Genomic DNA, 26,742 nt, shown 5'->3' with positions numbered 1-26,742 from the left:
TTCAACACCAAGGAGGTTTCAAAGCACCTTTCAAATCCCTAAAAATGTTGGGATGAGGACCCTGTTCTCATCCCAACATTGCTCACAACAGGTCCCAGGCAGAGCTGGGGATTGAACCCAGCTCAAGCCCAGCCCTAATCCCAGAGTCCCAGTAACAAAAAGTCCTTTCTAGAAATCCTGTCCAAATGTTCAGATATATGAATTTGTCTCTCTGGAAAATGTGAGGTGAACAACATTAAATTAAAAATCAAATACAGAACAGAAACCCTGAATGCTTTAGATATTGCTGAGGCATAAATGAGGTATGAAATAGCTGACACTCCTGCAGCAGAGAACAGTGCCTGTGTCAGGCAGCATTTCAGGGAGGTGTGTTTCATTTAAGGTGTCTCTGATCTTCACTTTCATAAGTTCAAGGTATAAAGCCTTGAACACCTTATTTTCATTACCAAAAAGAAGCCTAGAAGGACTCTCCTGTGCAGCTGATCATTTGCTTACTAATTCAGTACATAAAAGGCTTTTCCAATAAATATTATGTTCACTCTAAAACACAGAAATTTAGATTCTCCTTCTTCCCAGATATTCTCTCTGGGGCTACCCAGACCATTACTACCACTGCATGTTTTATAAGCAGTTTGTGAGATTCAAGTTACAGGTATGTTTCTGTACTAACAGCAGCTTTTTTTCCCCCACAAAACACCATCCAATTAATGCCCTTCGAGCTTTTACAAGCCATTCATTTCCTAATTCCGTGAGGAAAACCTGCACAACTGCTCTCTGCTGCTTTATAAAGGGGAGAAAGTGCAGAACAAGAGACCAAAACCAGAAGCAACACATTTGCGGGTACTTAACTGAGCACCACAATCAGCAGAATTCACAAGCACTCACACCAATTAAACCAGGCCCAGCCTTGGGGTCCTGTCCACGGAGGAAAACATTTGAAATGTCAGGAACACAACGCACAACTTTTGTACTTTCTAAGCCAGTACTATCTCCAGCTCAATATATAAATATTGCCTTGCCTCAGAACAGCTGCTTGTTATGCAGAAAGCAGGAAGGAGTCTGACCTGCTGCTGCAGAACATGTGAAACCTGTGAAAGAAGAAACCTTGGTACAGAAAATCTTGGCAAAGTTGGAGTAGATACAGCCAAGCAACAGTTCAATAGAAACACTGAATTTTTGTCAAACAGCAAAAGGTCTACAACTTCCAAGTTAAAACGAAGCAGATTTCTCAGTTTAAAACTAAAACATATGTTTTGTATCTCCAAAGAGTGGCTGGTATTTACATTCCTTCACATACAGGTAGTGTCAGTATTTCAACAAAGCAATTTGAATGTTAAGCACTATTGTAAAGGAGGAAAAAAATGTAATTTAACACATTCTCAATCTCAATTTAAAACTGAGATTTGTTTTTCCAGACAAAACCAGTATTTGACTTTGATATCTTACTGCAATTAAATAAGGTATAAAATCAACTTTACAGGAACAAAAGTTTCCAATTGGGGTATATAATAAACAGTACAAAATTAATGTCTGGTTTTCATCAAGTGCTAAGCAGATTGCTCAAAAGCAAGAACATTGTTATTCAAAAAATTGATGGTGTTATGTGTAAGTTGTAAACTATGTAAACTATTAGTTCATCCCATGGGGCTTAAATGTATCAGTAAAAGAGCTGCAGTTAAACAATCCACATGGAACGTTGCCTTAGTGCTCAATATGCAGCTTTGGCTCTGGACTGCTCAACTCAGTGTTGAACTGAAGCTTCCTTGTGAACCAAGAGCAGGAAGCTGGCAAGAGAATCACTTCAGTGCCCCAGGAAGCTGCTGATGTTGAGATAAACTTCCAGCAAAATGAAGGGAGGGAAAAAAATCCCTATTTTAAAAACATAGAAAATACAAACCAACAAATTTTGCCAGAGTAATTTTTAGAAGCTCATAAATAAAAGTATAAAAACACTGATGACCACTGCGGTCACAATGTTCAAGAATTCACATTTCTTCATTCGTATGGAAGCAGTGAATGAAGAATTTTCAATACAGAAATTCCACAGGAAAATTTCGCTTACAGGCTACTATGTACATAGAAAGAAGAAACCCCAGAACAATGCAGGGGACCGAACTTATTTCAGTGTAATCAAGACTCATTTTGATTTCAATAATAACTGGAAATCTTGTAACAAGCAGTTGCTCAAAATCTATTGCAAAGAATAACACTTACCAAGCACCTCTTCTGGCACTGCCAACTTCACTAACTGCTACCAGGAGAAATTCCAGCAGGTACTGGATGACTTTTCAAGAGGCACAGTCAATATCCCAATTTTTTTTTTAAAGTAAATGAAAAGCATTCTTTCTTTCAAGTAAGGCATCAGCACCATATCACTACTTTACCACCACATACCTCAGGTTAGCAAATGCCTCAGAAACTTTCCCTGATTTCCAGCACATCTTGCTGTTTTCCATGCTTGGATTTTAACTGAGGTATGCCGAGTGCTTTTTGGCATGTTTGGATAGAAACATAAAAAGCCTCAAGTCTTGTCATGTAAAGCTTTTCAAAGCCACGGGCCTTGCTGCCAAAGAAACCTTTTCATGCTCTTACAGCTTTTGCCTTCCTTACTCTCAGACCTGCTGTTTGCTTTGCAGTCAGGATGGTAACAAACACATGAGCTGGAGCAGCCCTTTCTGACCTGACCCTGAGTGAGCTCTGACTTAAAAATCAGGGCAGTAAAAGTCCATATTCAGGGAAGAGTTAAGGAAGCACAAAAGCCCAGAGCCATGAGTTCATTTTGTTCTAGGCTACTCAGAGTGGCCAGCCAAAATCTGACCCAGCTGGAATTCATTCCCAAGTACTTCTTTCTTCCCAGAGCTCCCTGGGCTGTCGTTATCAACCTAAGGATAACAAACATATGGATCATCAAGATGGAGTTGGTGCTGGAGAGGAGTGGCAGAGCCTAATGGCCCATAATAAATGAAGTCTTGAGCCTAACTTGGATCTTAGTCCTGAGGTATAAATGCTTTTAATGTCTTAGGGGGAAAACTGCCCACACTAGATGGAATTAAACATTCCACTGACTTCTCTTCTTGATGGTTTCCCTGTTACCAGCTCTTGCACACATCTATTTTTGTCTTCATTACCATTCCATATTCAAATTATATCTGTCAGATTCCAGACGATTCAAGAGGCATGTGCAAAAAAAGGGAAAAATGACACCCTGACCATCCAGGTAAAATTTTCAAAAATAATTCAGGCTGATTAAGTGCTGAGCTACAAAATGGAACAATTGCTTTAATTTCCTATACAAAAGCTAAAATAAAGGTAGCAAGTTTAAAAACAGGAAGAGAGAAGAAAAATTGTGTTCACCCAAATTAAATTCTTGGCATCCTTTCTCATTTTGAATCAGGTACATTAGCTGTTTTACAATATTGCTTTTAACTCCTGGAAATTTTTTCAATCTCCAGTAGCTTGTTTTGTGATTATTCTGCCCATTATAATCCCTTCCAACATCCGCCCAAGAGGCTGCACATCGCTCTCCACTGTCTTCATGTCTGTTTTTTCATTTGTTCAGAGAACTCAGCTCCAACTCTCCTTGTTTACAAATGAGGAACCCAAGGCAGCCCCAAACACTCGTGTTTGTGGAGGGCACTGATGCTAAAAGGTGAGCAGCCACCTGGACACCTGCCAGGGAATCAGCTCGTCTGGGCTTATTAGGCTGGGCCTTGTGCCAGCCCTGCTGAGCCTGGGGAGGGATGTGGGGAGGTGACAGTGGCTGCACTGGGGAAGGAGGGGGACTGCAAGTGGATGTGCAGGAATAAGGAAGCTGTGGTAGAGGCAAAGGAGACTGGGACAGAAACGAGGCTTGTTCCAAAAAAAGACTGCAATTACAGAGGTATTAATAGCTTTGTGAAGCCAAATTTTTATCATTCATTCACCTACTTTTGTTCTTTTATTAACCCCAGGACTGAATTATTGTTTTCTTCTACAGGACAATTGTCCAGCTGTCACAGGGAAAACATCCCTAAGCAACAAACTTTCCAAGGAATCAGTATGAAAGCTTTTATGTAGAGGAAGAAAATCCGATTTAATAACCAGTTCCATTCAAAAACTCCAATGAGAGAATGATGTGTAAGAGACTTTTTTTGGTGCTGCCATTATCACAGGATAAGCCTTGTCTACATGAAGCACGTAGACACACTCCTTCCAATCTACCTAATCACCTATTAGTCACACGAGTGGTAAATCCCTGCAAGCACTTTGGCCGTGGTGAGCTGAGTTCCATCAGTTCTCATCTGATTTCCTGGCAGTGAGCTGCACGTGACTGGTGACTGCTGCTGTGCCCGAGGCAATGTGGGTCAATCCGTGTGTGCCCCGTGCTGCTCTCCAGGGACACACAGACACAGCTCTGTGACTCAGGAGCATCGGGCTGGCAGGAGGGAATTAGTGATGCTCCGTGCTGGGGAGCTCACACAGCACTGCCCATCCTCTGGAACGAGATCTCAGAGCACTCCAGAACTCCCTCAGCAAAATGCTCCTCCAAAATGCTCCAATGATGGAGAAGGCTGTCAGGCACATGGCACGAGAGCAGCCACTAAAAGGAAGGTACTTCCTTCAGAAGTGATTAATCACCGTGGTGTTTGGTGTAAACAGATGTCCCAGCCTGTGTCTGTCAGCTGAGCAGCACTGAGATGGACAACCCAACACTGCTGCTGCCTTGGAGCTGGGGCTGGAGCAGGATTCCTCCCAGGGCATGCCCTGGCTGGATGTGGTTAACCAATAACCTCATGGCAGCACCCCCTTCTTCCAAACCTGATCTCCAATTAGTACCAAAGTTCAGTGGATCCCTGCTATATCTGTGTTATCACTCTCTTACACAAGCAAAGCCACCCTCTCCACTTTAGGTATTTTAAGCAAAATGTCTCATTCTTGCATGACCTAAGGGAGGCACCAAACTGGGAGCTGAATGGCACCAAACAGGACTCTATGAAAAGAAGGCTTTTATTCCAAATAAAGCTGTATCAGCCTGTGTTATTCCCTTGTTCTAACCATATAGGCCAGCATCTATTTAAACTGCCAAGCTAATGACTTCAAATTTGATCAATAGTCTCTGTTTATTCAGCCAAGTGCTACTGACAGTCACCAGGGATGAACAACAAAACAAACACACTGGTCAGAGCCAATCCCTGGTTGAGCAAGAAAATCCAATCTGTGGTGGCAAACACCCTTCGATTGGATGGGGAGCTGGGGAGGGAGGCCTGCTGCCCACGGACACAGCCACAGCCCCTCTCCTGTGTGTCCACAGAGCATTTATCCACATTATCCTGCTAACAGCCAGCTCGTGAGCGCAGTGAACTCAAGCACAACTAACATCACAGTGGCTCCAACTCTTATTGTGTGCCATTGTAGCTATGCTAAAATATTTCCATTTGTTGTCAGATTAAGCATGGCAAGACATGACAACAGTAAGAGGATGTCACTAAGCCTTTGGACCATAGGCAGTGACTTCCCTCATTGTCACCTTATCCACTACAGAAGGAAATTTCCACTGGAGAAGCTTCAAGAAAGACTGGAATCATCTTCTTGAGAGCAGAACAAAAAAGTCCTTGACTGAATCTCCAGCCAAAGGATGCTAGGAATGTTTTAGTTACAGACTGGCTGCAGAGAGCAAAATAAAAATAGAGTTTAGAATGAAAACAGATAAGTAGAGCATGCGTAGCATTCTAGCACAGATTTTTCTTTCAAAACAAATAAACATTTTCATTGCAAAATCAGTTTCCCAACAGTGGCTAAACAATATATGTGGACCTTCCTCCCACTGGCAATTTTTATTAACAGCTTGCAAGCTCCTCACTAAAGAAACCCCCTTTCAAATCCCAAGTGAATCTGCAGTCACAAAGGCTGGGATCTGGGTGAAAATGTTTTAGTGCATTATTCCGACCAGGATGTTCGGTCACAATTTTTTCAACATTATACATTCATCACTTTGCCTTTCAACAGCACCTGTTTGCCATTTTCCTTGTACAAAATGTCAGTGTCCATTACATCAATAAATTACAATCCCACTACTGCTCTGAGATACTTTGATCAAAGGTATTACATAAATAAACTGGAGCTTGAAGGAAAAAATATGATGCCTCTTCCTGTACAACCTTAATGCATATTCAGATATACAGACACAGGATTTTATACAAGCAACACCACTTGGTTCCAGGACCCTGCAAAAAAAAAATATGACAGAAGTTCTCTTGAACAAAAAGTTCTTTATCAAACTACTATATTAGCACATCCAAAGCCCAGAACTTAATATCTAAAAAACCCAGTACATGAGGATAGCTGGTTCACTCAAAGCCTAAGACGTTTGCTTTCCAGTTTAAATTGATTAAATAGATTGAATACATTACATTTCGCATGGATGGTTAACAGTGCTAATATTCCAGACAAAATGAAATGCTGTATGAGGAAAATTCTCACTAGGGCTACCTCCCCCTGGATATATTCCTTGCTCTCACAGTAATTTAGTATAACGGAGCCCTAACAATTTCACTGAACAGGATTACACAAACAGCTCTTCACAGTTCATGGCACAGAAGCTCCCAGAAATATCTATTTCTTCACTACCTTCTCCATACAGGGAAGGCACTTGAAAAACAGGCTGACACTTGCTTTGTGGGAATCATAAAGTAATATAATGTTGGTTGCTTTGTTTTTATGAAGAAGGTGCTTCTTGTTTATCAAATAGTCAAGATATTAAAAGGCAGCCTTTTATTTACATTCATATCACAGAGGACCTGCACACCTCAGAATCAGATATTGTCCAAGCACTGAATGACAAACTACTGATAAACCCAAAAGAGAGCAAATTTTAATAAAAAATTTCCACAAGAGAAAAACCTTTAAACACCATTTCACTCCTTACTCCAATAAGCTATGTGGCACTAATTTGAAGTGATAGTGCTGTTCTTTTAATTAAAAAATGCCAGTAGGAGGCTGATGCAGTGGCTGGTGCTGGAAGCAACGTGTTCGCAGGGCGCAGCTGAAGCTTTGTGTGAGGAATTAAGGCACAGTTACAGCTGGGTGAAAAGGCAAAACAAAACCCCTAAATCCAAACAAACATATAGGGAGTGTTATTACAGGTGCTTGACCAAGTCATCTGGGTGTTTGTCTCACAGAATGTTAAATTCTGGGGGGAAAAAAGCCAACAAAAACCCTGAACTCTCGCCATAGTTCATGAATATTGGTTTACCTATAGCTGTGTGGGACTTAATTCAAGGATGTCCCTCCCCTTCCTACCTCAGAGCTCCTCTCTCACTTTCCCAGGTTGCTCCTTCCACACCTCCTGTGCTCAGGGCTGGGACCAGGACCATTCTGCCAGACCATGGCAGAGGTGGATTTGCTCTCCCAAACTCCACATCTCCATGAATCTTGAGCCCTGGTCTGCTTAATGGCTCAGCCTTTATCAAATTTGACTGAAGCCAGATGAAAAGCCAAAAATTAGTTAGAGGAGAATGACAGGTGAGATCCCTTTTCAGCCTGGTAATTTTTCAGTCTGGAAAAAAAGATTAAGCTTGTCCTGTAAGTTTATCCATCAGCATGATGGTCAAATAAGGCAGCACTTTGTCCTGAAAAGTGTAGACAGCTTCCACATTCCAGGTTTCACTGCTGATTTGTGAAACACCAAAAGGCTAAAAAACTGATTAATCTACAAGAAATCCTCACAGAAATATTTGCTGGATCATTTCCCTCTCGGTCTTGCAACATCTTAATTCCAACAGCCCAGAGGAGGCCAGCAACCACATCCAGGGCATAAAAGAAGAGCTTTACACTGGCATCTGGGAGTGATGACAATCCTGAAAACCAGTGGCTGCCCCTCCTGATACAGCCTCCCTGGGGAAGGAACATCCCAGAAACAGGCAGGACATTCTGCCTTTACTTGGCATATGGAGCAGCAAAGAGAAGTCAGTTTATCCACAAGCTTCTGGTATATTTACTCACCACTCCTACAACGACTATTTCAATCACGTTTACACTACCAGCATCATCTCAAACATCACAGATAAATCTGTTTTCTTCGGCTGTTTCAAAGTCTGTTTTCTCTCTGCACACTTGCAGGATTTACATCCTAAGGCAATGAGAAAAAAACCTGTTACTACTTTCCAACTGGGCTTTATTTTCTTTCCCCCCACCCCTTTCTATCAAAAATAGCTCTCATCTACGTTCTGGTTCAATTTGGAAGTAGCACATGCAGACTTGATAAGCATCCTGCAAAGGAAATGCCTTGAATTGCAGACTACTTACAACATATTTTCCCAAGCAACTTTTTATAAATCCCATTTGATGGCTGGTTTGCTAATTTCTATTGAAGCTTATCAAAACACTATTTGCAACAAGTCAAATTACTTCTATGATTGCACAAATAAAAAAAAAAATTACAAAAGAAATGACTGTGACTAGAAGTCCAAGCCAAGCTGCTGGGTTATACTGAAGTGTTATTTATCCTGTTACCAGACAGACCTGGAACTCCAAGGAGGTATTTGATTTTAAACTGAAGAACACAACACAGGAAAGCACCTATGTACATGTTTCTTCTGTTTGCCAAAGTCTCCTTCTGGAGCTGATTCCATCACCCTCAGCAGATCCAGGGGCTGCAGAGCAGTGTTGGGCTGCCCGGCTGTCTCACATAGAGCTCGATAAATGAGCACAGACACATGAATTAATAAATCTTGAAAGAACTCTATTAACATTAAATTCCCTAAAATTCTTGGAAAGAAGGAATAAAAGATGTAGGTGTTCCCATTATGGCATGTTAGCTGTACACATAGCATACTATTTTTAGTTAATTATTGCCCAATATGCAGAAGTCACTCTTATAAAGAGCCAGACACTTATTTCTACACCCTGGGCTTTTCCAGAGGTAAATTTAATGTTGGATTATTGAATGAATGATGGGATCTCTGGAAAAAGATGCAGAGATTTAAATCTGAGTGTGGTTACATCACAGAACTTGGTTAGATCACACACTTACCAAGTTGTATAAAGTCATTAAAGCCCGAGTTCAGCACTGAAGCCCTTCTCTGACTCCAGAACATTCAGAGGCTGATGGACCATGCTGAGTTTCACAGCTGAACCACTCTCTGGCACCTTTTGGCTTCCCTAACTTCACTTCTGCCTTTTAACCTCATCTCACCTTATTTCAGCACTCATCTGTGCAAGGGGAACCTCAGCAGAAGTATTTTCACTGCGGTTAAAAACAATTTCAGGGGTGGGTTAAATGCATCGGCCGATCACAGCACAAAAACACTTTACGTAAGGGATAGCTGGGAGATGAAAAATTAGATACACAGCAATTCCCTGCCAATTCCAAAACCCACAACATTTCAGGCTTTTTTTTTTTTTTCACTAAGCCATTTCTGCTCTCTCTGATCTGCTCAGTAGGGTATTTACAGACACATGAGATATGAACATGCCCACTGCAGCACTTAATGCAGCCATTACCTGTCTGCAGATGTTTTTAAGAAAGAGATATGAGAGACATTGCTTGGAATTCCTTGGAATATAAAGCACTGAAGTAAGTATCACTTCAAGAGCCCAGAAAATTCACCCAATTTCTCTCTCAAAGGGTGACATCAGACCTTTAGCTTATGCTCACCCACTGAACTGCTAACCCAAAGCTTACCAAATGTAATGGATTCTCTCCCCATTAACATTAAAGGAGCAACAAAGAGGTATCTGCTGATTAGACTTACACTTGTAAAATATGATATTTTAATTCTGAATTAAAGTGAAATTCCCACATGCTTGTAAAAATGTCTGCACATGGGAAAGGAACCAAAACACATCAGCTACAAGGACAAAGAACACGGATTCCCTGGGAAATGCATCAATCACTGCAAGTGTGAATCAAACTGAAATTCTTCATTTTTCTAAATTCTGCATTTATGTAGTCAAAAAAAATTTGTTAAAGCAACAGTACAATCCATATACTCAGCTCATTTTTGGTCTGGAGTTTTGGGGTTTTTTTTCTCCTTTTGCTCTTCAGGAAAACAGAGCACATGTATTTCTAAAGATGTTTCCTTTCCAATAAACTTTTCAGGTCATACACCCCATGTACTAAAGAATGTGCAAACACTGACCACAGGGATTGAGTTTTCTGCCACAATGTCTGGGTGGCTTTAGGGATGCAACACAGCCCAAACCTGGCATGTGAAGAAGAAGGGTCAGGGCCATGAAAAAAGAAAGTCTGGACTGATGTGAGGAGTTGCCAAAATAAATAAATTATTTTCCAGTATAAATAAGAAAGGCAACTATTTTCAGTGTTTTAACCTTTATTTTCAGGAGAAAAATACAAGGGGAGCTTTTAATATTGTCCTGGAAACATCAGGAAGACAAATTAGAAGCCCAGAATTTAACACAAATGCAAATTTAATTTGCTATTTTGTGATGAAAATAAGATATGGAAACTTTAAATTGATAAATACATAACCATTTTATTTTAGTCTAATTATTAGAGGAAATAGGCAGATATTTAAGGAAGACAAAACTGTAAACACATTCAAAGGTCAACGAAAATGCTATTTTTCCTAATTCACTCATCCAAAATGCCATTTTACTCCAAATAATGAAATGTATCCACAAAGATCTCATCAACTTGAGGAAAAAAGATTGAATCCTATCAAAAATATTTCTTTTCCTGCTACTGGTTACCTACGAAAGCAAAAACTTCTGCCAGAGAAGGATAATAGCAGGTTACCCATGAAAGAAAAAGAAACAAATTTTATTTTTTTTCAGCAGACCTTCTTCAAAATGAGTTGGGAAAGAAGCATCCACCATTCAAAAAAACCAGCCACGGGTGAAACTGCACATTAGTGAGGACATTGAGGGACACTGAGCACTCCTGGAGTACAGCAGGCAGTGCAGTGGTCAATAATCCTTGAAGCCAATAGTGCGCTTTAACCCAGCCCCTCGTTCCTAAACTGCTCTACAGCCTCAGCAACCAGGACCCCAAGTGTAAAATGGGAACCTGGTCCAAAGTCCAGTTCCACCAGATTTTCCATCATTTCTTACAGTTTAGGATTATGAGCTCAACCCATTTGAGCAGCTCCATCACACAAGGGCCGAGGCAGGGCCGTGCTCACCGGAGCTGCTGCTGTGCCAAGGACAATTCCCTCCAGCTGTGGCGAGGTGAGCACAGCTGGAACAGCTGCCTGCAGCATGGCCAGCTCACTGCAGGGATTGTGCATTATTTTTCCATTACTCCCAAACAATAACGGATTGTTTTACCCACAAACAAACCTTCCATTTAAATACTTTCTGTTAAATTGTATTAGTATGCAGAATAGTGCTCATATCCTCCAAAAAGATCCCAGGGAAGAGGATTTTTCCAGGGGAGGGGAAGACGAGTAAAGCAGGCTCTGCCAGCTTTATGTATCTATGCTGGGAATTGGGTAGCCTTGGGGATTTTTGCCTGCTGTGCTTAGTGTCCCTGACAACAAGCCAGTTTGAATTTTGGCCTTTAACTTGACAAAAATGACTTACTGAAGAGGAAGGCATCAAGCTATTACAGCCCTGTGGAGAGATTCTTTCTGAAACAGCATGGATGCTTACTCTGCCAATTCAACTAGAGCATCATCAGATTTATCATCCTACACCCCCAAATATTCACCATGTAGCTGTCAGTTCATAAAAGAGTATGACAAAGAAAAAGTTCCATCATTTCTGCTATGTTCTCCAATTATATTTTATAACTTTCCCAGACATGGAAAACTGTAAAATATCCCCAGGGATCCTCTCTCATAAATTACTGAATTTCCCCTTAAACACATGTGAAACAAAGTTTTAAAACATGCAACATCTTAATGCTAATTGACCTACTGCTTCACTTAGCAAACATACATGCAGCTTTCTTCTTTTATTACATTAATACTTACATAAATAATTATAAACTGAGATATACACACTTGCTGCGTGGTTTACAAAATCACTAATATCTCTTCTGATTTTCTCTCAAAAAACCTCACAACACATGACTTGCACACACCTGAGCTTGTCAATGTTCAGCAGCTTAGTCTAAATCCTAGAGCCAGGCTTACAAGGAAAGCTGAATCTGCACTGAAGCAGCTGAAGTGTGAGCACAGGTTTTCTTCCGCCAGCTTTCTCATGGCAGGTGACAAATTTTTGGCAATGAGGGTCAGCAGACCAGGAAGGAGATAACATCTTGAGTTAGTGCAGCAGTATTGCAGGAACTCACTTGTAAGCACCTGAAACATCACAATGTCAGAGCAGCAGCTTCCTCACCACCAGCCATCATACAAGTGCTCCATGTCAGCCGCCCGCAGGCTCAACTGCAGCCTGCCGACAGACATGGGAGACAATGTGAGATGATAGCCAGGTGGAAAAAGCTGGGAGTGCCTCAACTGCAGTGCTGTCCTCACAGAGGGATGGTGAAGCACCAAGGACCATGGTAAGAGCTCAGTGAAGACATTCCCTAAAAGCTGAGCAGATCCTAACACAATGGTTGTCAGCCTCGAGACTTGAGGTCGCATTGACCCCTCTCTGCCCCGACAACTGTCGGTACAGGAAAGAACAAACCATTTGCAGTAACAGTTTATTTCACTCTGGAGGAATAAATTAGCATCTCCTTCCATGAAAAATATCAAAGCTTTCAGTGATATTCCAGACTTTAGTCCTTCTCATAGTAATACTTTGACTATTTCCAGAGGAATAATAATAGAGAAACGTAACAACAACAACAAAGATTCCATTCCAAACTTAGGGAAAAAGATGGCAGATGGAACATCTCTTCCAGCCTTTTTTTTTTTAATTTTTTCCTCACTCAAGTCTTACATGAATTGCTCTGCTGGGTACATACCTAAACTTCACACCCAACTGATTTATCCACATCTTATCCAAACCATTCTGCTCTATCCCGCTGCCTCCACCAAGACAGCCCAAACCAACACGACAGTGAGCAGTTGACTCAAGAACCATAAATAGCAGCAAGTAATCCAACCAGATTAATCCAGCTCTAAGCATGGCAACTGGACTGGCTTCAAGGTGGGCAGTAATCCAGGTAAACCTCCAAAAACCACACACATGGATGGTATTTCCATGATGTACTTCTCCATTCTGTGACCTGTCAAGCAAGCCTCCAGCCAGCTCAGGAAAAACTGAGGGGGCTCGCTGATCTTTATTTACAGTGGCAATTTTAGCAGCCTTGGAGCTGCTGGCAGTAAAGTTCCTCTACCAAACACACAGAAAATCGTGGTATAAGAGCAACCTCCTCACTGAGAAATTCAACACTGCTTGTATTTCCCTGGAACCGATGATTAATTTTGAAACACAAACAGAAAGGATGATGCTACAAAATCTTAGAAATGTGATATAGCTGTTTCAAGAAATGGATGAGAAAACTGTTCTTAGACTGTGGGCAGTATGGAATAAAAAAGAAATCATGAACTGCACCACTACATCCCAAATTGCATTTCTTTATATGAAGACATTCAATTTGACAAAAGAAAGTTTCAAGTCAGGAATAAAGTAGTTATTGTTTCTACTTTCCCCGCCTGAGGGGGATATTCAAACAAACTTCTTTTGGTGATTTAATTTACTTCCACCAGGACAATGGTGCTGGCACAGCTTTGACTTACTGAGAGAAGTAAAAAAGGAGATTTGCTCCCCATAGCCTGCCCAGAGGAAAGGGCTGCTCTTTGGATTCCCACTTTGGCAGCCCAAAAATGTCAGCTGGCCAACTGCAGAGGCTGTGCTCTCCACTTCCTCCTGTGAAAGCAAAATTTTATTTTCCTTAATGTCCTCAGAGTTCCATGGCCCGAGCCTCTTTGCCATTCCTACCCACAGGGCTCTGAACAGCCAGGAATTTACCTTCACAAAAACGCTGCTGCTTCCCAAGGCAAGCGGGGAAGGGAGGCAGAGGGAGGCGAGTGCCTCGCTCAGCATCGCACAGGAAACGCGCGGCCAAGCTCCGCACAGAGCTCAGCCCCGCGCTCCCATCGCAGCCGGCCCCGCTCCCAGCGGGCCGGGGAAGAGAAAATCCTCACGAGAAGAAAAGAATGAGACACGGATTTCTACACACTCCCAGATTACCACACTAAATAAATTTGGAGCTACCCAACTGCTGCTTCCCACCATGTCCCCCCTAGCACAAAGCTGGCTCGAGATTAAATACCAGCTGCCAGGGAGGCTGGGATGAGCAGCCAGCTCCTCCTGCATTCCTGCCCCAGCACTCTTCACCTGGAACCAGTGGTCCTGATGCCCAACCATAAAGCTACAGCCAGCCCATGATGTATTCACCATGTTTGACTGAGAGATCCCCACACAGATATTCACTGAACACGGGACAGAAAGTGTCCAGGTCACCAATATTAGTGTTGCTATTGATCAGTCAGTTAACTCTGCTGCACTGCTCGATACATTAGTCATGAAAGGGAAGTAAAACATCCTGACATTTGGGACACGCTTTAGTCTGTGCCTTTGTAACAATCCTAAGTGAACACTGCTCTAATGACAACATAATGTTTTATCTTCTGCTTGAAGTCACTGTATTCTTTTATGGATTCCTTGAATCACAAATGCAGGAAGTCCCAAAGGCACCCATTTACCAGCTACCAACTGGCCAGACTTTGTGGCTGGGGCTTCCCTGAACTGGCTGACCACACTGAGCTGGAAGTGTGTGTGCAGGATACTCATCTGTGTCACTTCTTCCCTCTTTCCCTTTCTTTGCCACTGCTAAGCACAACCACCTTCCTTACAGCAATCAGATTTATCACCTACAAATCCCCTCTGGCTCCTTTCTCACCTCACAGCAACCACCTGCTTCATCATCGTCTTCCTCACTCCTCCCTCGATGCTTCTGACACTGCACTTTCTTACCCCTCACACCTGGGAGGATTCTCACCTACACCTGCCTTCCACAGCTGCCACCATGAGCAGCAAATCTTCCCAGGCCAGGTTTTTCAAGGAGGAATTGAGGACTCTGAACCACAGTGAAGTGAGGTGCTTGGAGAAGGTTATTTGGATCCTCCTGTTCCACCAACTCAGGCCTCTCTGTTAAAGAAACTCAGTCCTCAACATGTGTCTGTGAGATCCAGCTAGGAACTGATCCTTACAGTTTAACTTCCCTTAGCTCCACAATGGCCCCAGAAGCCAGCCAGCTTTTAACACCTCAGCTGAGGCCCTGCTGAAAAAGCCAGAACCAATGAACCCAGAACCCAACTTGCAGCTTTTTTGGTGAAGTTCCATGTTTAGTCCATTTCTTCACGGCCTTTCCACCTGCAACCTTTGCCTACGAGGTACCTGGATCAGGGTGTCTCCCATCCCCAGCACCATGAGATTGCAGATTTCACCAGTGCCTGTGGCTGGTACAAGGGTGAGCAAGGCGTGTGTGAGCCTTGGAGATGATGAACCCTTTGGAACTTCCCCAGGGAGCAGAAGCAAACAAAGGTTTCAGAGAAGCACAAGGCTAAAAAAGGGACACATCTACATGAAGGTTCCCTGATCTGTGGATTGTGCTCCTCCTTGACCCAGCAGACCCTGAGCATATTTGGCAAGGATATGCACTCACAGGATCACTTCATTTTTCCATCCTTGTGCTGGCAATTCCCCCACTGCCCTGATGACAGCACTGATAGGAAGAGACCACAGATTTAACAGGAAGTTTTCTCTTACTGTGCCTAGAACTGTTCCAAGGGACAAGAGACAAGGCCAGAGTATCTCTTGCATCACCCACTGGGGTAAAGGCTTTAGTGGAAAGAAGAGGAGAAACCGATTTGACGGGAGATTAGCATATTTGAGATCCACAGGCCACAAAGTCATTTCAACCTGTCATGCATCTCAGTGTTACATTGAGGATTTCAGTATTTCTGCACAGGGTGCACTATTTGCCATTTTACTTCATTACAATTTGCATCAGGCTAGGACTGACATCATTCTGTATAAGCTGGGAGATCACTTCTGCTAATCATCAGCAGATTGAGAACTTTTGCTTATATTCACATAAATAACCCCAACACTCCACTACCACAAATACCTTTACAACAGATGAGGAAAAAATTAATTCTTTAGAAAAATCACAGGAGGTTCAACCACTGTTCCCTTGCCATTCACCCAGTGACACTCCCAGGCATACTAAGTGGTATTTACACTGCTATTTTCAGTACTGCAAAACTTCAATAGTGCCTAATCACAGGAAACACAATGCAGGTAGTAAATCATAACAAACGAGGTCCTCTGTCTTGATTTAAATGTGCTCAAATCTCCCAAGAGCCAAGGAGATGAGAAAACAACAGCCAGGCTGGCTGCAGCTATTTGAAACAGGTAAGTCAGCACCCCAGTCCCAGCCAAGAACTCAGCATTGCCCAACGATTCCAGAGCTAAACCTCTCCCAGAGCAATTTATTTGTTGATTAAATACAGCAGTTTTTGTCACATCACCCAGATTTCCTGCTTGTGAAAACAGAAGATGTGTTTGAGCAAGCAGGAGATTTCTTCAATACAGTTAAAAAATGGGGAGTAATAAAAAATAAATCTACCAAGTTGCTCAATAAACTGAAACTTCAGTCTGTTCCAGGAAACATTCCCAGCTCAGAGAGAAGACTAGTGTATGCTAAAAGTAAAAGAGCATTTTGCTGCAGCATTCAGCCTTTAAAATTAAACCCAACAGCTTCTCTCTGTTATTTAAATGATCTCCTCCAGCTCAGAAGGGCTATGACCATGGCCTAAGTTACTTAACTTACATTTTTATTGACTGACTTGCATAAAAATAAGCCACATTAAGGACTGAGCTGACATTTGGTATACATCACCACAAAACTCATTTCAGATCAAACATCATTCATACAACCTAAAAATATTTCCAGCCTTCTCCCATCCAAGAAAAGGATTTTCAGATTTACATTATCCTCACAAACTTTGGTCTTCTGAAGCACAAGCAGTGCAGAATCAAAGGATTAAAAGAACACCAGGATTTTTATTTTTTGATGATCAGCCTCTGAGTGTGTTATGTGCCAGGAGCAAGTTAACCTGTACCTGCAGTTTCACCAGCACCGTTTTCTCATTATTTGCCAATGTTTTATGCACCCACATAGAGAAGATTCTTCTCCAGGGATCAATTCTGGTCACCCAGAGCTGCACTGTGGCTTCTCCAGCCCAAGTGACCTCCAAGCATCCACTTGTTGCCTTTGAAGGAATGGATTGGACCTTATTTTTTAATAATTCAGTCTCAACAAGCAGGAACTGTGTCTCTTCTCATTAAAGAAGCAGGCTCGGCATCGAGCAGAGCAGCTTCCAAAAGACTTAATCCAAATCTTTCAGGGTCCAACATAAATTGGTTTATCCACCCATGAACCCTCCAGAGGCCTTACACAGAGGCAGGACAGACACAGCTCTGGGTGTCAGCCCCTGCACAGGGAAGGAACTTCCAAAGTTGAATGCCAGGGTGTGCCAGGTGAGAACAAGTTGAAAGCAAGGAGGGAAAATTAAAAGAACACGCTAAAAAAAGCCCAGCTAAAAGCAACTAAATGGGTATTTTCTCATTAGCAACTGAGTTATCCTCCTCGGCACACAGGAGGTTGGGGGGGTTGTTAATTAAAGTGAAGTAAGGCAAATTATGAAAGGCTTTGCTGAAAGCCAGTCTGTGGGAGAGGTGGCCCTGGGAATCCTGCTGGGAAAGGTGGAGAGGAGCCCCCAAGGAGGGGTAGCCTGGTCTCGAGGGGTGGAAGGGGGAGCACAGGGATACCCCATGGGAGAGGGAACAGGGGAAACCCCGGGAAAGGGGAAAAGGTGTCACAAGGATGCCCACGGACAGGGAAGTGCAGAAGAGACCCCAGAAAGGGGCTGGGAAGAGGGCAGGGGTGTCACGGGGACCCCCACACTGGGAGGGTGCAGGAGAGACCCCACAAAGGGGCAGAAGGCAGGGGAGAGTTATCAACAGGGACCCCCATTAGGGCCAGGCTGCTCGAGGGGGTGGTGAGCGTCACCTTCCATGGGGACGGTGCAGGAAAGCCCCCAGGAAGGAGAAGCGTGCCCTGACCCGCTGGAGAACGAGGGGGACAAAACAGCGACAAACAGTGACAACCCCCGCCCGCCCTCCTCAAATTTCTGTCACCCCAAGGGGGCTCAAGCACCCCACGCCGGAGGGGCGGGAAAAAATATAAATACACAAAAGCGCAGAGAGGCTCCGCCGGGCCACAGCGGTAGAAGCGGAACAGAAAAACGGCGAATAAAAGTTAAGCAAGGCTGGAGCTCGGCCCGGCCGCCCCTCCCCTCACAGCCAGGCCGGGGAGGGGGCGAAGGCGCCGGGGAGGGGAGGGGACCCCGGGCCCAGCCGGGGATGTGCGGCCACACACACACGGTGCCGCCGCCGCCCCGTTACCTGTGAGGCGGATCTTGATGCTGGATCCGTTCCGGCGGGTACCGGGATTCGACATCGCGCCTGGAGGAGAGGAGGAGGAGAACGAGGAGGCGGCGGCGGCGCCGAGCTCAACCGGCGGCTCCGCGCGGCCCCGCCATGCGAGCCCGCCCGCTCCTCACGATGCCGGGAATACCCGGGCCCGCTTTCCGGCGGCCGCCGCAGGCTCGGCGCCCTCAGCCCCTTCCCCAGCCGCCGCCTCAGCCTCAGCCACCGCCGCCGACGCGCCCGCCCGGCCCGGCCCGGCCGCGGAGAACCGTGGCCGCGCCCCCGCCACGCCCCCGCGCACGGCGGAGGGCGGTGACGTCAGCGCGCAGGGCGGTGTGGCCACGTCCGGACGCCATGAGGAGAAGGTCGGAGCGGGGAAGGTCGGGGTGCGGCGCATGCGCGGGAGGGGTCGGGGGAGCGCCCCCTGGCGACGGGAGAGTGTGGGGGTAATAGGGGGGATTGGGAACAGGAGTGGGATGGGAATGGGGGAAATAGGAATGGGATAGGGGAATAGGGGTAAAGGAATGGGATAGGAGAACAGGAGTGGGATAGGGGAATAGGGGGAAATAGAGGGGGAGTGAGGGTAAAGGAATGGGATAGGGGAATAGGGTTTGTTTTGGGGTTAAAACACGACTACAGGCAGTGGCAGTGCCTGTTCCATCTCCAGAAATGGAGCAGCATCTTCCCACTGTCTACAAGTCCCTGATGAGAGAGTGCCAGATGGGGAATGGACTCTCCTCCCAAGTGACAACACAAAGGAAACCAGGATTAGATATTAGGAAAGATTTCCTTACTGCTCAAGCACTGACAGGTGCCCAGGGCAGCAGTGCAATCCCCACTCCTGAGAACGTTCAGAGGAGTGGAGGTGGCACTAAAGGGGCAGTAGGCTGATAGAAGTCAGTGGGTGGCCTTGGAGGTCTTTTCCAGCCTCAATGATCCTCCACCTGCTCCTCTGGGGCTGGGACAGGGGAGGTTTTAATTAGAAAAACTACTTTTTTGTGCAGCAATAGATTGAGCTGCCCTGAGGAAGCACAGCAGCATCTCCCCTTCTCTGGTGGCCCTGGATGCCCCATCCCACCCCACTGGGAGGAGAGGCTGCCTCCACTGCCCCAGAGCTGAAATTGCCCTGCTGGCTGAGCCTGGGGCTGGCAGGGGAGGGCCAGGCAGGGGCAAGCAGCTGCCTGCAGGTCGCTCACACACCCACACAGAGCCCTGGAGATGCTGCAGGCACGGGGCCCAGCTCTCCAGCTGCCAGGGGAGACAGCAGGCACAGCCCAGCACTCTTTATAAGAGAGGCACATTGTCCTAGCCCCTGCCTTCAGGACAATATTTTGTTAAGTTACACAAGGATGGAAAGGAGCAGCTCTGGGCCCCTGGCTCTGTGTAACACCACCCACCACAGATTTATGTCCAGAACATGCAGGAAAAAGAAGCCAAGAGATTTCCTATTTCTCTTTTTATCAGAAGATCAGCAAAGAGCAGCTGTAAGGGACAGCCCTGCCTGGCCATGGGAAAAACCAGCTGGGATGGCCCAACAGGACCAAAATCAAGAGTCAGGACAGGCACACAGGCCCCAGCTCTGTGTCTCTGGTGGTAGCTCAGCTTCCTCCCATTCCTTTTACCCAGGGACCTGTGGCCATGCCCAGGTGCCCCAGCAGACCTGGCAGCAGTGGGGAGCCCACAGAGCCCCAGCCCTGGTTCAGGTGCATGTTCAGGCAGTGCTGTACCATGTTTTTAAGCCCATAGTTCTGGATGTAAGAAGCACTTTGCATTTCATCAGATCCCAGTATTTGAATATTAAATAAGTGATACTCAACCCTGCTACCCATAAGTAAGGCTGCCCAGCTCCTCTCAGAGAACACATTCACTACCAATTCCCTTTTCCCTGGGTGGCCTGCAGGAGAAATGCATAAATCCTCTGATGAACAGATCCAGGGAAGAGGAAGAGTCTCTGTTTCCTGAAGAGGAGATTTTCCCTCCAGATTAAGCTGCCTGTCCCATCACCTCCCACTGCACCTGAGGCAGCAGAGCCCTGAGCCCACCCAGGGTCAATTTGAAGAGCCAAACTCCCCAAAGCAGGGAGGGAAAGCTGCTCCCTCATCCTGCCTTCAGCAAAGCCTTTGAGGTGCTTCAAGCCCTGGGGAGCCAAGGATTGGGGCAGGGTCTGCTGGGAGCCATCAGCACTGCAAGGATGGAGCAGTGGCCAGCAGCTTGCTGAGAACACACAGCACAAAACCTTTGAGCTCATGGCTCAATTCCATCCTCACCTTCTGCTGGAAACCACACTTGGAGGGCTTGGAGAGAAGGAGAACAAGAGCCAGGGACACACCATGGAAACCTGAAATTCAGGTCCTTGGAATTTCAGGGCAGAGGCAGCTCCATGGGCTCCAGGCTGATGGATGGCAGCAAGGAAGCTGCAGCAGAGCTGAATCATTGCCCCTGCACTGCCTCCAACAGCTTCCCTTCCAAAGGAGCAGCGTTTGCTCAGCAGCTCCCACATCCACACTCAACTCCTCCAGGTGAAATAACACAGCAAGGCCCCTGACCCACCTGGGCCTGGCTCAGCTCCTTCCCCACAGCAGTGAGGGTGCCTGCAGAAGGGTGAAACACCTCTCAAAGAGGTTTTCAGAGCTACTTCAGCCACTCCAAGTCAAAGCTAGGAGTTTCAGCTCAAGGATTTGGTGGCAGGATGCTGCTCTCCTGCAGTTTAATGTACTTAGAAGAAAGATTCCACCCAGAAAATCTGCCCAGGGGCTCCAACTCACTCCTGCAAGGCCTTGAGATGCTATTGGGAAAAAACAAGTTAGGTCATCTGCAACAGCAGCTTAAAAGAGAGGGGGAGATAATTAAAGGCAAAAGGTACAAAGCCAAAAGTGCAATTTATTGACAGGTTTCAGAAGTAAAAAGGCTCAGCATCTCTGCTCCTCGTGGTTTGGATGTCTGAGCTCTTCCAAGGTACCTCCACCCACCAGTTTAGAGCTGTGTCATGCTTCATCTTCAGAAGTTGAAGTCTTGCTTCTCTACTGAGAAATCATACAGCCCATCTTGGCCAGTCTGGGGCTCCAGGTTTAAATTCTCCTAGGAGGAAAATGATAGAAATCACTCACAGGGTCTGCACTTGAATAAACCTAAACTTTTTACAGCAACTCTGTTTTAGTCTTGTTTTAAAAACCCTGTTAAGCTCAGCCTGACTGAACCAGAACTCCTGGAGACCAGGCCAAGCCTTCCTGCTCCTTGCAGCAGCCTGAAGCTGCAGTGTCCCTGCAGCCCACACACAACAGCAGCCAAGCCTTTGGGCTCAGACTCCAGAAGCAAAAGGAAATAAAAGTGGCTGCAGTGGTAGAGCTCACTGAAATTAAATGGCCTGCTTGGAACAGCAACAAGCCAGGACTGCTCAGGGAGATGTTCCCTGGCATGCAGCCCCTCCAGCCAGAGCTGCTGTGGAGAACTTCCTCCACAGCCTCTCACAGGGACACCCCACAGACGCTGCTCTGGCAAAGCTCTAAACCAGACCTCTGCCCCCTGCTGCAGCTCACACCCAAACTGAGCCACAGTTCCAAGGCCTGCCAGACCTCTAAGCCTCTTCCCTGATGTTTTCCCATCTGCAAGTCTAAGGCTAGGACCAAACATGGCATCTGTGACAGTCATTGGACCCTTGCAGCTCCTAGCTGGTGTCCTATCCTCTTTTTCCATGGATTCCTTACCATGAGAAGGGTCAAGTAATCCAAATGCAACCTGAGCACTGTTATCAGCTGAGTAGGAGGCTGCCATTCATAGTGACAAGCCAGCTCAGCTCTGAAGGAGGAAACTTCTCCACATTTGGTATTCATATCAGTAACTGCAGTAACTCCAGCTGATGCCAGTTTAAATTCCAGCAGCAAGATGCTATCAAGGCATCCATGTCTGTTGTCCAACTCATTGGCTGACAACTGAGAGCTTTCACAGACCTTTAACAGCAGCTGGAAGAAGCTGCAAGGACTACTTTGGTCATGTGGAAGTCTCTTCCAAAAACCTTTTCCCATATCCTTAAACTCTGTGCTTCATTCCAGTGTGTAATAACTTCACATTTTCAGCTGAGAAACAGCAAGGGCTCACATACCTCACCAGAAAAGTATTTCTCTATGAGGTCCAGGGCAGCTCTGTAGACCATGTCATTCTCATGGTTCTGCAAATCCTCAATTTTCTCCAGACCATCGAGTTCTTCCACCAGCAGACACAACTTCTCTGTCTTTCCCAGCTTCTCAGCTGCCTGTAGCATTGGAAAGCCAGGCAGGAAAACAGAACATCAGTAACAGGTCTGAGATGGTTTTTTTCTGTAATTACAACCCTGATCTACAAGTCAAAGGCTCACAGTCCCTGAATTTATGGTCCCTTCCTGATGCCAGGGGTGTGCCTGTGGTGCACCAGTCTCTGCTGGGGGCTCCCAGCCAAACCAGGGAGCAGGGCATAAAGAGCAGCACTTTGGGAACTCAATCTTGCCAACCCTTTACACAACCCAAGGGTATCCAAGGCAAATTTAGACAACATGAAGTCTCTCTTTACTCCAAATATCAAGAGTCATTGTTCTAACCACACAATATGAGCACTTGCTGCTCTGTGGAAGAAGGAAGTCAAAAGATGAGACCTTATCAGGAAGAGATTAAAAAAATGTCATCCAGGATAAGCAGATCTCACCAGGAAAAGATTTGAAATGGTGTCCAGGATGATCAGGATGGTTTTGCTGTCTTTGACCAAAAGCAGGTTGAGCAGAGGTTTGAGGACCCCGGAACGGACGAGCTCCACCACCTGATCCACTGTTGCTCCAGTTGTGAAGTTGGCCACCACCCACACAGCCTCCTTCTGAGCCTTGAAATCACCCTGGGAAAGCAGCACAGCAAAGGCATTCCCAAGCTATGGTATCCTCTAGGATGAGTGTGAGGCCAGGATAACCATTTCCCTTATCTGCAGCTTTCCCAGCCCCTTTGGGTGGTGCATGGACACCTGGCAGGTGCCAAGGGCAGCTCCAGGATGTGTTTCCATGCAGGTGTACTGCCAAATTGGGATGCTCAGGCTGTCCAAGGATCTCAACAGCTCTGAAACAGCCTGCTCAGGCAGCTCTGGGGCCAAGTGCTTCACAAAGGAGCCATGCCAGGCCTCCTGAACCCCACATCCCTCCCTCAGCAGCCCTGTGCCCATCCCTTACCTTGTCAAGCAGCTCCACCAAAGGTGGCAATAACCCACAGGTGATGATCTGCTGGATCTGGTGGGAAGGCCCTGCTGCAATGTTGCTGAGGGTCCATGCTGCTTCCTTCTGGATCACTGACTTGCTGTGCCTCAGCAGCCGGGGCAGGACAGTCAGGGCACCAGCATTGATGGCTTCCTGGGTCTGCTGGTCCGTGCCTGTGACCACATTCCCAATGGCACGGAGAGCTGGAGTCTAGACAGAGATTAGAGGAGATGAGGAGAGTCCTTACCTCGAGGGATACATGTCAGAAAGCCCAGCAAGATCCCTCCCTAAGTGCTTGATCCTTCACACAAGGAGAGCATTGTGGGTGATGGCTGTTTATTTACAGCCCTGTCGTCCCTTGTTTGCTCTAAGCAGCTTTAGAGCCTCTATCCAGCCTCCAGCCCCAGCCAGCAGAACAAGCAGGGCCTCGACAAGCAGGCAGTTCCATGGGCTGAGGGGACAGCACACCACAGCTGCCACACAGAACAAGGGCACCTGCCTTCCCTCTCCTCAGACCTTTCTACATTAAGGGACCACAGGGGGGAGTTTTGATTGTTCCCTACCATAATAATCAAATCTGGGCTGTCCATGAGTTCCACAAGCCTTGGGAGAATCCCTGTCTCCACCACGACTTGGATGCGATCATTGCAGCCATCAGTCAGGTAGGAAACAGCCCAGCAGGAGTCAGAGATGACATCCTTGTCCTCATGCTGCAGGAGGATGACAAGGACTGGCAGAATCTTCTGCACAGCATCCAAGGGAGGGCAGGGGTTCTTGTTCCTGCACAGGTTTGACAGTGTCCAGGTGATGTTCCTCAGGAACCCAACCTGAAACACAAGGCAGGTGTAAGAGCCTCACTGCCCCCAAAAGCCTCTCAGGCTGTGTTAGCCTGTGAAGGTTCTCACACACCAGAGACAGAACAGTGGGGCAGGAACCATTGCAGAAGGGCAGAGACAAATCACAGAGCAGCAGCAAGAAGCCTGAAGGGCAAGTTCAGCCCTTCCACATGCATATGCAAGCCTGCCTCACACCAGTTTCATTTTATTCCTAGCCTGAGATAGTCAGAGCTGGATAAGAAAGGCCAGGATGGAAGAGATTACATTGACTTGGAGCATCTGCTTGGCACCCCAGCTTTGTGCATAGGCAGGGCCATAAAAGCAGTTTAGAGCAGGGTCTCATTCAATGACACAAACAGTTTGCTGTGTACAAAGCAGACAGTGGACTCACCCATCACCCAAGGGATTAAGATCTGTTAAATCAAGGAAATGGAAGGTTATTTACTGGAGTTGCAGGTGACACCAGAGCCAGCAAGGGAGGAATCACATCACGAGCAATAAGAGCATCCCTGTAGATAGGGCCATCACCTGGACAGATAAAAAGGGTTGGTCACTGCACCTGCCCAAGTCACAAGACAGCAATCAGACCTGCAGGGCCAGGGCTGGGTGACCCACCAGCCACACACCAACAGGCATTTCCAGGTGGGAAGGATTTACTGGGCAGACTGGAGTGCCAGCAGGCCAGCCAGGCATGACCCATTCTGTTCTCCCTACGGTGACATTAGAGGGTTAAACCACCCCAGCAGGACAGAGTCTTGCCCTTGGCTTTGGCCAAAATCCTCTTGCAGAGCCAACACAGGATCTCAAAGGCTGCCAGGCAACACTAAGGGGATGAAGGGTTATGGGGTTCAATCGGGGCAGCAGCTCAGAGACCCAGCTGCATGGAGAGGAGCTCCAGTGCTTCATCTCCCCAGCAGAATCAGAATATTCCACGTTGGAAGGAGCCCACAAGGATCATCAAGTCCCTGGCTCAGTCAGGGACCTCCAAATGCCCCTCCAGGTCTCCTCACCTGCAATGTTGCCCAGGGCCCACACTGACTGCTCACTGATGTGCATGTGTGGGGAGGACAGCAGAGAGATGAAGGCTGGGATGGCTCCTCCCTCCACCACGGCCCTGGTGTGCTCCGAGGTGCCAGAGGCAATGTTGGTCAGTGCCCAGGCTGCCTCAAACTGCAGGGCAGCATTGTCAGCACGGCCCAGGAATTCCACCAGCCTGGGGATGATCCCCAGCTTGATGATCTGATTGATGGGGGGGTCCTTGTGCTTGGACAGAAGTCTCCTGTGAGAGAGGACACAGCACAGCCAGCCATGAGGAGCCCTGTGTGGTGCCACCACAACCCATAGCCCTGTGGTCCTTTGTGCCCCCACCCTTGTGGGGACAGCCCTGCTCAGCACTGACCCTTCACAGAGCCAGGCTCTCCAGACCTTGTCCTGCCCAAGCATCTGACACTCAATTTCTTGTGGGTTCCAAGATAATTTCAGGCCCAGGAAGGAGCAGCACAGCCAAACCCTTGGTTGGGTCCATGCAGGACTGTGAGCCAAGCACAGCACAGAAGCCACAGAACAGGCACCAGCTGAGATTCCCTTGGGCAGTTTGGGTTACCAGGCCCCATCTCCCTTTGCCACCTCTCTAGAGAGCTCCTCAAACAGGAACTTGCAGCCCCCAGGCCCCAGCACAGCTCCAGCAGCTGGGCACATACCTGGTGGCCTGGGTGGCGAGCAGCTGCAGCTGGGTGTCTTCCCCATTCACGGCTTCCAGGATCTCCTCCAAGGAGGGCTGAATAATCTGTGTCACAGGGAATGATTCAGAGTCAGCCGGGGAGCTGGGACTCCCTCTGGTTTAATCTCAGCAGTCAATCAGCTGTCTAGACCCAGCTCAGTCACCATTTCATATCTAAGCAGTGTCTATTCTTTATGCAACACGGTTTCAAGATGAGGCAGGGGAAGACAATCCACAAAAGCCTTCAAGGCAGCTAATGCTTGTAATCAAGCAGTGAAAGAGTCACTGACACCATAATGGGCTGTGAGCTCAGTAATTACCCCTGGCTGTGCAGGGAGCCAGACAGGAGCAGCTCCCAGAGAGCCAGAGCACCAGCCTGTTCTACCTGCCATCAAGGGAGGCCAGCAGGACATCATCACCATGAAAAATTGCACAGCAAAGGCCAGGCAGTCTGAAACACTCCCAGCACTGGGCATGGGGATCAGGAATGGCACCAGCTACTTAAATCAAGTCACCCCAGCTGGAATTGATAGTGGCCCAAGTAGGGGATGATTCCTGCTGCACTGATCCCACCCAGCTGCAGAGCA

The 26,742-nt window shown here is 46.5% G+C and overlaps 2 protein-coding genes across 5 annotated transcripts in view; both read right to left on the bottom strand.

Moving 5' to 3' along the window:
* The window catches only part of SMURF1 (SMAD specific E3 ubiquitin protein ligase 1), a 45,890-nt gene extending 27,211 nt beyond the window's left edge, over positions 1 to 18,679 (bottom strand). For 2 of the 4 annotated variants that reach the window (XM_054643446.2, XM_054643447.2), the window contains exon 1: positions 18,370 to 18,679. In XM_054643446.2, the coding sequence (XP_054499421.1) occupies positions 18,370 to 18,424 (55 nt within the window). In that variant the 5' untranslated portion in view covers positions 18,425 to 18,679. The remainder of the gene's footprint in view (positions 1 to 18,369) is intronic. The other 2 variants (XM_054643448.2, XM_054643449.2) reach the window with 1 other exon arrangement.
* Positions 18,680 to 21,261: 2,582 nt separating this feature from the next.
* KPNA7 (karyopherin subunit alpha 7) overlaps positions 21,262 to 26,742 on the bottom strand; it is a 48,854-nt gene continuing 43,373 nt past the window's right edge. The window contains exons 8-15 of the mRNA XM_077186856.1: positions 26,136 to 26,221; positions 25,446 to 25,714; positions 24,881 to 24,963; positions 24,163 to 24,426; positions 23,576 to 23,809; positions 23,068 to 23,250; positions 22,493 to 22,642; positions 21,262 to 21,471 (exon numbers count right to left, since the gene is read on the bottom strand). Of these exons, the coding sequence (XP_077042971.1) occupies positions 21,391 to 21,471; positions 22,493 to 22,642; positions 23,068 to 23,250; positions 23,576 to 23,809; positions 24,163 to 24,426; positions 24,881 to 24,963; positions 25,446 to 25,714; positions 26,136 to 26,221 (1,350 nt within the window). The 3' untranslated portion in view covers positions 21,262 to 21,390. The remainder of the gene's footprint in view (positions 21,472 to 22,492; positions 22,643 to 23,067; positions 23,251 to 23,575; positions 23,810 to 24,162; positions 24,427 to 24,880; positions 24,964 to 25,445; positions 25,715 to 26,135; positions 26,222 to 26,742) is intronic.

Source organism: Agelaius phoeniceus, chromosome 16 (assembly GCF_051311805.1).
Source record: "Agelaius phoeniceus isolate bAgePho1 chromosome 16, bAgePho1.hap1, whole genome shotgun sequence".
Classification (NCBI taxonomy): Eukaryota; Metazoa; Chordata; class Aves; order Passeriformes; family Icteridae; genus Agelaius; species Agelaius phoeniceus.
This window is presented reverse-complemented; position numbering and strand designations above follow the sequence as displayed.